Genomic DNA, 11,089 nt, shown 5'->3' with positions numbered 1-11,089 from the left:
GCTAATGAAGTAAGTATAGGACCATTACAAGCAAAGTTTTTGCATATAAAATAAGTATTTAAAATACATTCTCATTTTGCTGAAAGGCCTTTAGTATACCATCATATTACTGGAAATATTCAAGTTTAAGTTGTACTTTAACGAGGTATTCATGTCATTTTGGATTGAACAATGTAGAGCAGTGCATCATATTTTATTACATATGACTCCTCAGTTTCCCAGTGTGAGATCATTAATGTTTATAGGATCTTAAAATAAAACAGGCACAGATTACAATGAGGATTTCTTTTATTTTAAAACTTGGAAGCAATAACAGACGTTCCAGGTACAAATGAAGCAACACACCGGATTAAAAACAAAGAGAAAAAAAACTAACTGATCACAGAATTTTGTTTGATATTGCATAAAATGTCTTGGAGTAGCACCACAATACTATTGAAGGAGATTATTCAGGATTCTTTGTTTAGGGTCAGAGGAAGGTGTTTTCAATGACCAAAGTCTGAGGCTCTTCCTTTGTTTCTCCACTTGGTGGCGCCAGGAGGCCCCAGCTCTCCTCATCTGGAGGAGAACAGCACATACTCCTGGCACAGGCCTTTCCACAGGAGAGACTGCAGGCCAGTCGAGGAGGCGGTGAAGGGTCCTCTCTGTGGATAACAGGGGACGCTCCACCCTCACTAACTAAGGAGGAATCAAACTCTGGCTGAACAGTGCAACAGCTCACTCCTACACTCTGCAGAACGTTAGTGACTCCTGACATCACTTCAGCACACCTGGATATATATGAAATGATTCAGTATTAACAAAATGTCCCATTTTTTAATTTAGAAAGATCATATTTATGATAACCAGCCAGTAGTGACATTTAAGTGAACCTATTGTGCTCATTTTGACCACTGTTATTATTCTTAGACTCTACTGCTTTGCACTATGCACAATTCAAAATAATCCTTATTTATTTCATATCGGGCCCCGCACAACATGTGTCAGTGGGTTTGTTGAGGGGCTGTAGCAAGGCCTGATATAAGATAAATTTATATAAATTATGGATAATGCAATGCTATTAGAGTGAAATTCAAGAATAACAGCATGCTGTTGGAAATGAGCATAACAGCTCCTCTTTAAATACATTCAGAACAAATTACTAACCACTGACTCTTAGAAACACCACTGCCTCACCTGTGTGCTGGAAATCCTGCGTAGCAGTGCACATGAACAGAGGCCACAAGAAGTGATTCAGTTAACTGCCAGATGTGGAGATCGTGCACAGCCTGCACTCCAGGCACACTTGCAATCCTCCGTCCGAGATCAGACACACAAATGTGTGGTGGTGTGGCCTGATGTAACAGAAGCCCATACCTGTACAACTACAGAGTGAAGAAACGGTGAGCACAGAGGCCTGTACTAGAAAGCAGGCTGAAAGAATATTACTGTCACAAGGAAAAAGCTGCAATCGATTTTTGTCAAAGAGTCCAAAATCAATATATTTTAACTAGAAAAAACTGGATTGATTATAATGCAGAACACAGAGTAGGTGCAATGATGTAGTTTCATAAGGATACCTGCAAAAAAGATCCTTTCTTTATTTCATATGTGAGCCTTTCTAAATCCTGTTGACCACAGACTAATTACCAATATAAATAAGTTTATTAGACATAAAAAAAAAAATGCAAACATTGACTGTTGCTTTAATTTTATATATAAACCCTTCAAAATCCTGTCGAGTGCACCCTATCTACCAGCATAGATGGGAATATGACACATTTAAAAAATGCACGCAAACATCAACAATCACCATTTTTGGAAGCTCAATCAGACCTCAGCATGGAGGGTAGTGGATGCAACTTTATTCCTTTATTTATTTATTTTCCCTGATGGCTGCAAACAATTTTACAACAGCTTTGTTGTTCTATAATGAATATCTGATCCTAGAACAGAGTACTGATTTGTACTTCCTGACCTTATATCAAATTTACTATGCTGGCATTTGAATTCTATTTTCATATTTATTCTTTATTTGCTCTCAGACCAGCAAACACCACTGGGGCTACATCTGAAAATGGTCCTTTGCACATTGATTTAATAAAATATTTGATTATAATCCACCAGATTCTCTGTATACTGCTTTTCCTCTCACACACTCACACTGCTGATTTGTCTGCAGTAGCTGTATTGCTTTCAGTATGTATTATGTGTTTAACCACGTCGTATTTTTCCCATAATATACTTTAACTTTCCTTTGTAAAATCAGCTGCTCTGTTGCCAGTACACTTATCCCTGTCTGTGATTGGTCAGATGCTGCCAACACTACCCCTCTTTTATGTGAATGGGTGGAAGGAACCATGAGTTATCTTAGTGAGTTGATAACCAGCTCATTGCTGATGTTAGGGTAAGTAAATCCACATAATGGAAAGATGCTGTGGTTGTGCTGAACTCACTTCATAGTATAGGCCTATGGTGTGGATGCAGCAATTATTAAAAAGCTTGATAATGATGATAATTATAAATGTGGTCTTCAGCTGAATGTCTCAGATCAATAGGTAAGGTAAGGTAGTTTAGTATGACATAAACACACAGAGCCTGACCTGTGGCATAGTAGTGCCAATCAGCATAATGACAGCCAGCAGAGAGAGGCCAGGATCCAGGTAAACCAGGAGGCTACAGGCTCCAGAGCTGTTGAGGACCTCTGGGGGGATCAGTAGCATCACCAGACTGTGGATCAGGGCCAGAAGAGACGTAAAAAGTCCCTGACTGACAAAGATCAACGACAGGAGGCTGATGGGCCAATGGCTGCTAGGAATAGGCCTCTCAGTGTGTGGTAAAGACTTGCAGACTGCAGAGGTTTTAGATACATTTTGACTCTCTGAAATGGGACAAAAAACGCACAAAATAATCTTTGGAAAACTTGCTGTTGTTCGGGCACAGCGAGAACACACACAGGACAATGACCAGAAAAAAAGTGGACAGGCTAAAGAACTGAACTCTTACCACGATGTCCCGTGCTGGTGTTGTGTTCAGGGCTCTCTATGAAGTCTCTGATATCACTCTCACACTTCCAAGGCTTCACACCCTCAGCACTGTTCACCACTTTACATTCATGCAGGTGGACTTCTGGCTGTTGAAGTGGGCTTTTGGAGTCAGTGTCAGGGATGCTGGAGGTTACCGGATTGCAGAGGACAAGAGCCCCACTGTGGAGCACATTGTCCATAGCAGACTCGACTTGCGATGGGCTCACGTCTTTGAATTCCTCTTGGCCTATGGATTGCTCATCAGCCAAGACTGTGGGAGTGGAACACAGGAATGAAAAGCAAACATGGACATCGTTTGATCTTCCTTACAGCTACATTGAAGTAACACCTGCTCAGGCCTGTTGATCCATTACACCTCTGGTTTTCTTGAACATATTTCTGAAAATAAGAGTTTTGATGTGTGCAGCAGGATTTAAATGTTTGGAGTATTTAAAATAAAATTATAATGAAAATAAAATAATATGTATGAAAGGGTATCACGATATATGATTATTAAGTATAACTGATATTTAAAAATAAAATATTGATTTATTGATTGGGGTTTTTTGTACAATTACAGTTACAGTCTCTTTACTGACTTTCAGCCAAAATATAAAGTAAAAAAACACACAATAATCAAAGTTAAGAAGTTCTAGTTGAAATTTGAAAAGTATTTTGGGGATCAGGGATGGGTTGATATTGCTTTTTCACCAACACAATAGCAGTCATTATTGTGAATTCCTTTGACCTTGATAATCATATACAGAAAATCAGCAACTGGGACAGCCCTATCAAGCTGTTACAAATGCAACACTCTCCATAATGAATAAATCCTCGCAACCAACATTGCACCAACATATCTTATTGGCCATTAGAGTTTAAAATGTTGAAGTACAGTGAAATGTGTTGTCTACTACTGTGTCATTTGTAAGGGGCACCATTTAGTATATTTTGTTAACTGTGAACTGAGCCAGTCACCCTCTATTGCGTACCGATCTCATTATTTGAAATTTTAGCCATGTTTGATATGTACGTATATGTGAGTGTAATATATATGACAAATTAAGACACAGACAAGCCTGATTAAAATAACAGGTCTCAATTTGTTGTGCAGTTTGAAGCTTTGAATGCAGGATTTATGTGATCGTGCAATAAGCCAGGCAGTCGTGTGAAGGCAAAACAATAATCTTCCCACAACCTCCATTTTTTTGCTCTTCTTCCGTGACTTTTTGCATATGTTACCTTTTTGATTCACTGGTAGGGAAGATTCACTCTCTCTTTGCTGCCTGCCAAACCTGGTCTCCTTATGCTGCAGACTCAGCCCAAATACCAGCATCTTATAGAGTGTGCAGACTGCTCCAACCACCACAGCTAGCTGGGGTTGATGCACTGGGTGTGGCTCCAGGAAAAAGTGGATGATTTCCATGAAGTACGAGATACACAGGGAGGCCAGCAGGAGGGTGGAAATGAAAACCCTCACAACCTGAACCCTGCTGTTGGGGTAGGACAGACCACAGTTCAAAGCTGCAGGGGAGATCTTTGGGGAGAAGTGTTGATGAGTGTTGATCAGTGAAGGTTTCTCATGATTAGGTTGAGTACTGATTCTCTGGGTACCAGCCAGAGGTTCAATGGAGGACTCTGCAGACAGAGAGGCGGGAAGTGCAGCTAAAGATGAGGAAGCAGCTGGAGGCGATGCAGAGGGCTCCAAAGAGGAGGGCGATGCTTTAATTGTGCTCGCATTCTGAGGAAGAGGAAGAGGAAGGGCCAAGTGCATGAGGATGAAAAGCGTGTGGAAACCATCTACGAGGGTGATGAGGGACTTGCACAGCTGACTGATGGCGACCTCGCACATCAGCAGCAGAATGGTCACTCCCAGCATGCACCAGTTTAACACCCTCATACCTGCAATTAAGAATACAGACACATTCAAACACAGAGAATCTGTTCACACTGAGGCATTGTGTTTTTGTGAGTGTGAGATCTCAGGGTTACACGTGGCACAAGTGTCCACTTGGAAAGCTGATTAGAATTTGGTGGTCAAAGGTGGCCCCACAAAACAATTTTTTTTTTTTGCTTTAAGTCAAGAATTCATATGTTATGGCATAAGATAAAATAACCAAGTGATGACAATTTATAGCTCAATCTGTGTGGCGAAGGTACAGTGATGTGAAAAGAAAGCTTTCATAGGAACGCCATGCAGCACTGTGAAAATTTTACACCCTTAATGAAGGAATTAGGAGGTTAAGTAGCACCCCGGTGCTGATAATCAAATGCACTTGATTAACTAATCATCAGCAAGTGTGACCACCTCTATAAAAGCAGAAGTTTTTGCAGTTTGCTGGTCTGGAGTATTTCGGTGTGTTAAGACAATGCTACAATCTTCCCAGGAGTGGTTGTCCCAGCAGATTTAGCCCAAAGACAGACCATGCAAGGCTGAGAGAAACTGCAAAAAACCCCAAGAGCTACATCTCAGACTCTGCAGGGACAAGACTTCTGGAACAGATGACACCAAAGCAGAGATGTTTGACCATGATGTACAGCACTGTGTTTGGTTTGCAGCCACAAGAGCTGGACACCTTGGGTTGAACATAAATGCCTCTGTATACCAAAGAGTCAAATGTAAGGCCATCTGTCCAACAGCTAAAGCTCGGCTGAAACTGGATCGTGCAACAGGACAATGATCCAAAGCAGCCGATCTACAGCTAAATGTTGAAAAAGAAGAATCAAAGTGCTGCAATGGCCCAGTCAAAGTCCAGACTTCAATCTGATTGAAATGCTGTGGTGGGACCTTAAGAGAGCCGTGCTTAAACAAATGCCCACAAGCCTCACTGAACTGAAGCAACTTATTAAAGAAGAATGGGCCAAAATTCCTCCATAACAATGTGAGACTGATGACCTCATATAGAAAATGACAATTTCAAGTCATTGCTGCTAAAGGTACTGAATCATAAGGTGTACCTCTCTTCTCTTTCTTTTCTTCTGAAAACTTTCTTTTTAACATGACTATATGCAGGGGTGAAAGTAGTTTTAAATTCTTGCCGGTACTATGGCAAAACATACACACACATATATATACATACTAGGGGTGGGACTCGATTAAAAAAATTAATCGAATTAATTACAAGCTTTGTAATTAATTAATCGAAATTAATCGCATTTTAATCGCATTTCAATATTTAACATGATAAATATTAATTTAAGTTTAGTTGATGAATGAATCAATATACATAAGCTTAAACATCAAAATTTTGTTTGTTTTCCCACCAGTCTACTACACAGACCAATGAAGGGTGGAAGTGCTCCTGTGATAAGCAAACTCCTGAAATTAAAGTTAAGCATCATAACTGGATAGTTTTATTCAACATTAATGTCTCACTTGTTATAGTTGGAAATTAATCATTCTCTCAGCTGTATTCCTTGATGTTGAAATGTGTTACGCTTGTTTTAACAGCTTATTTTGAATTAAAGACTTAAAATTAAACCACAAAAAGGAGAAAAAGTTTGTTCTCGGTTTAACAGCTGCTTTTACACAGCTGTGCTTCGCACTCACGGTTGCTAGGCGACATGAGCTACGCAGAGGTGACGCTGATATGAAGGCTAGCTGCTCACTTCCGGCCTTTGTGGTGTTCGTGGGCTGCGAAAGACGTGGGCCGGGTCCTTCGCAGGATGCGGCCCCTAATTTGGACATTGTGCGTCGATATAATCTGTATGCCGGGAAGTCGCGCACTGAGAAACGTTCCACGGTGCAAAGTGCGATTAAAATGCGTTAAAATTTTTAACGCGTTAATTTCCCCATAATTAATTAATCGAAATTAACGCGTTAAAGTCCCACTCCTAATACATACATATATATAATATGTGTGTGTGTACTACTGCCTGCCTGGATAAGGCAGATATTAGAATCAGTTGACAATGTGGAATATATTTTTTTGTTTTGTTTTGTTTTGAGATGTTTGCACACACTGTACACTAGCACAACTGATGACCACCTCCACGCATTCTGGCTCTGTCCACCAATACAAAACTTCTGGAAAGAAATAACCACCAAACTCTCTCAAACCTCAGTCCCCTTGGCTACCACTGTTTTGGAGGTGAATGCGGTCTCATGTAGCGAAAATGAAATCTCCGGTCATAAGCAGTGTTTTTAAGCTGTGCTGTGTTGTTGAACTTGAGCAGAATAACATGAAACACAATTAATGAATCTCTCTTTGCTTTTAAATGGGATATTTTATAACAAGCACACCGACATTAAGCGTAGCGATGAACGTTTTAACCTGTTAACTGGCCGAACCAAAATCACCTGAAAAAAATTATTGGCTCTACAAAACCCATGTCGTTACCTTTTAACTGGCCGCGTCCTGTCCGGTATGTAGTGCATTTTATATGGCAGGCTAGACCCTCCCATTGTGATTGACACTTCATTCGGCCAATCATTTTAAGAAATGGGTTTTCCAGAGCCAATAATAACCACGGGGCGTCACATAGCTTTTCGGTTGATTTTGGTGCAGCCAGTTACATGATTGGCCGGATGAGCTGTCAATCAAAATAGGAGGGTCTAGCCTGCTATATAAAATGCACTACAGCCGTCCCACTTACGGGACGTAACTCTCCATGTCTGAGGGGAGAGAAGCTAGAGACTCAAGGCTCTGGCATAGCACGAACAGTTCAGAAACAATTTGAAATGAGGAAAAAAAAAAAAAGCTCTTTGTTAATTGATTAAGTCATATTTTAGACTGCTTATTGCTAGCGGATCTATTGTGACTCAAAGTACGGACGTGACTGGTTATGAATGACGATTTTACAGCAGACAGCCGCACCAACTCTTGCCGGTAAGCAGTACCGGCGCAGAATCTTTTAGTGGTACGCAGTACCGGACAGTACCGGCTTACTTTCACCCCAGACTATAGGCAATTATCCATCCATCCAATGGTGAGATGTGTTACTGATCCAAAATCTATGGAAAAATGGAGGAAACTGTGAAATTCAGAAAGAAAAAAATATACAAAATATTAAAAACCAGCCATGTGCTTAACCACTGATCCAGTTCAGGCCCTGTGATAGCTGGAGCAGCTATCGTAGGGTAAGAGGCAGACTACATCCTGGACAGCTCACCATCCATCGCAGGAGCGTTACAATCATAAGCTGGTAATTCTAGCATTTAACAAAAATGAACTTTTCATAATTAAAAGCTGAAGATCATAATTTTCAGCTTTTAATCTTTTTTCAATCATCTTAAGTTTTGTCCTTGTCCTGAACACACTTTGTGTTTGGATCATCTGTTACACTCAAGATCAGGATGTCAGCTGTGTCAGTCCACACAATTCACCGCGTGCCTCTGTGCCGTCTGATGCACTCATGACTTCTCTCACTGATGAATAAGTAGAGTTCACTATTTTACATGAAACAAAGCACCTTGTGAGTGCTTTTACTTTTACTCATTTGAAGCCTTTCTTCTATTTAACTAAAACTTTGAATTAAAGGCTTTAAGACTTTTCTATATTGGAACAGTTTTACTTTTCCAACCTTAACTTCCACAAAAACAACAAACATATTCTTAAGTTTATTTACCCTGAAACAGTGGACGTCCCGCAGCCAGCAATAAAAGGCAAGTTGGATTCCTGGATGTGATCTGTGCACCAGAACCTGAAATGTGTCATTCATGGTGCTCACCATCTCTCGCTCTCTCTGTCCCACCACACTCCTCCTCTGCTCTAATCACAGTCATGTGAGCAGGGGAGGGTGTGGGTGTGATCGTCCTCTCCGGGGTTATCCCTGTTTTCATTCCCTCTTCAGCTCGTTGGTGGGAGAAAATACATTCACATAGCCCACCCACCCATACTTCAGATACCATCCAAGCAGATCAAGTGAAGCTAATTTGCACTAACTAAACCTCCCATTGTGTTGTCAGGATTACATAATGCCATCATAAGGCAACACCTGCTTAGCTCTTCTAGCCCTTTTAAAGCATTTGGGGTCCAGTAAATATTATAGATCCATTACTGGTGGGCTTGATGCCTTCACCTGACTTGTCTGATTATAGTGGGAAGATCAGGCTGCTTAACACTTTCTTATAATTAGAAATAAAACAAATCAATAATCTGTACACACTCTCTGACACCTATCAGTAATAAAATATTAATTCAGGTTGGCTGTCAGGAAATATTTGCAGAATGTATATTGATTATTTGTTTATTTCTTGGTAGAGTTGTCAAAGGAGGCATAAGCCTCACGTTTATTGGGATTCACATGTTCTTTTATTTATTATATATAAGAATAAGTTTATTGAGCCCAGAGGGAAATTCATAGTTCATCTGCTATTTGAATGAGAATTAAAATGCCTGATGGCTGTATGTCTACATACTACCTAGAGCCCATTACTGGGGGGTGGAAAATATTTTTCGCCAGGAGATCAGTTTTGGTGGGCTACTATTTGGATTCCTCATCCTTTTGGTCCACAGGCGGTGGGGTAAACAAGTCAAACAATGTTCAGATCACACAGAAGAGTTTTGTAATCTCACTAAGAAAGTGAGCACTTTAGTGTACTCCCAATAATTATCAAGTATCCTTTTAAATTCTCCCTGTTTTTGTGTTCATTAGTACTCGCGAGCTCTGTGGATGTGCTGCACCCCCTCAGTCTCCCTCTCATGATCCCACAATGACGCTGCAGTCCCATCGGCCCCTGCTCCTTAGTGTCAGCATGAAGGGGGTTGTTTCAGTCCACTGGACTGTGGATCAACAGGCCAGATAGGGGTTGACACCACAGATAAATCCCTACTGTTTCACCAGCATGCCAGCACATTCCTGAGGCGCGGCTAAGCCCAAGGAAAGACCCAGGAAGGAAGCATTTCGATCACTTGTCGCTGTCGCCACACAGAAAGAGGGAGCCAAATGCCTTGCAGCGTGGTTAGCAGCCACAAAGTTTGACATTCTCATTTCTACCACCTCTATACTTTAATTCTGGGACTGCGCTGGAGTAGCTTTGCATGTTAAACTGACTCTTCAGTACTGTTTTTATTCATGGGTAATGAGGGTTAGCGTCCCACTCATCAACTATCTCATATTAACAGGTTGTGATGACATCAGTGGTTTGCAATCTGCTCAGGAGCATGTGGTGGTACTTTTCACACAATATGTCTGTATGAGGGCACATGGCTGCACAAAGTTTTCTAAACCAATTTTCTGCACTCCACGTGTTTCTGATCAAATACTGTGATTTCCTTTTGGCTCCCCTGACTGGCTCTCGGACCCCCATCCTACTAAAAATCCAGTGATGACCCCTGAAACCTTGGATTTTTGACAAAGTATGCACATTTCAGCCTGTGCAGAGCAAACATGTAATCGCTAAATATTTTACCACATTTTCTTAATAACAACTGAAACATTTTAACTTGGAACATTAAAGTCTTTTAATATTAGATACAGTTCAGCTGGTTTCAGTTAAGTTTTCACTTTGGAATCAGCTCATGACAAACTATAGCTGCTGGCTAAAAACAAGAAGCTTGCTAAAACACATTTAAAAAAATGAATGTATGTGGCATAATTATCAGTATACATTGCGTTATTTATTTATGAAAAATAAACTTTTAAGACCACAGTGAAGTTTTTAGAGGGGTGTAGGTAATCACCCAATATAATACAAATTCAAAGTATAAAAAATATTTTCTATGAAAATGGTCATGCTGAACAATGTTACAGGCAGCATTACGTTCTCCACGGCTTCTCCAGACCCTTTCACGTCTGTCACATGTGCTCAGGGTGAACCAGCTCTCGCCAAAATTTACCTGTTTAATTCTGCATCACAGTGTGCCAGTGAAAAGTAATTTCCTTTGAATCTTTCTTCATTCAAACAAAATGCAGTCTATGTCCATTTATTTATCAAACCACACACCTGGTCCTGGTCCTTGCTGTGGGCTCCTTGCTGAGGATATTAAACATCTGTGGACTGATTCAATAAAACTTCACTCTGATGGATTCTTCAGCCATTCACCCTGAGGTGCACAATCACATGCTTCATACCAAAGCGGCGAGCACCAAGCCTTGGGTGTTTTTTTTTTTTTTCTAGCCATATGATAAGTCACTGAAGA

The 11,089-nt window shown here is 40.6% G+C and overlaps 1 protein-coding gene across 2 annotated transcripts; it reads right to left on the bottom strand.

Annotated features, from left to right (window-relative positions):
* Positions 1 to 305: 305 nt before the first annotated feature.
* Positions 306 to 8,738, bottom strand: LOC115791053 (uncharacterized). Of its 2 annotated transcripts, none has more exons than XM_030745140.1 (6): positions 8,574 to 8,738; positions 4,248 to 4,907; positions 2,986 to 3,276; positions 2,583 to 2,860; positions 1,177 to 1,364; positions 306 to 770 (listed from the first exon to the last, which is right to left on the bottom strand). In XM_030745140.1, exons 2-6 carry the CDS (start codon positions 4,903 to 4,905, stop codon positions 470 to 472), a joined length of 1,716 nt encoding a protein of 571 aa, XP_030601000.1. In that variant the 5' UTR covers positions 4,906 to 4,907; positions 8,574 to 8,738; the 3' UTR covers positions 306 to 469. The 2 variants fall into 2 exon arrangements, with proteins under 2 accessions (XP_030601000.1, XP_030600999.1); XM_030745139.1 differs by lacking the exon at positions 8,574 to 8,738 and adding an exon at positions 7,346 to 7,427.
* Between the last annotated feature and the right edge of the window lie 2,351 nt (positions 8,739 to 11,089).

The sequence above is a fragment of the Archocentrus centrarchus genome, chromosome 13 (assembly GCF_007364275.1).
Source record: "Archocentrus centrarchus isolate MPI-CPG fArcCen1 chromosome 13, fArcCen1, whole genome shotgun sequence".
NCBI classification, from domain to species: Eukaryota; Metazoa; Chordata; class Actinopteri; order Cichliformes; family Cichlidae; genus Archocentrus; species Archocentrus centrarchus.
This window is presented reverse-complemented; position numbering and strand designations above follow the sequence as displayed.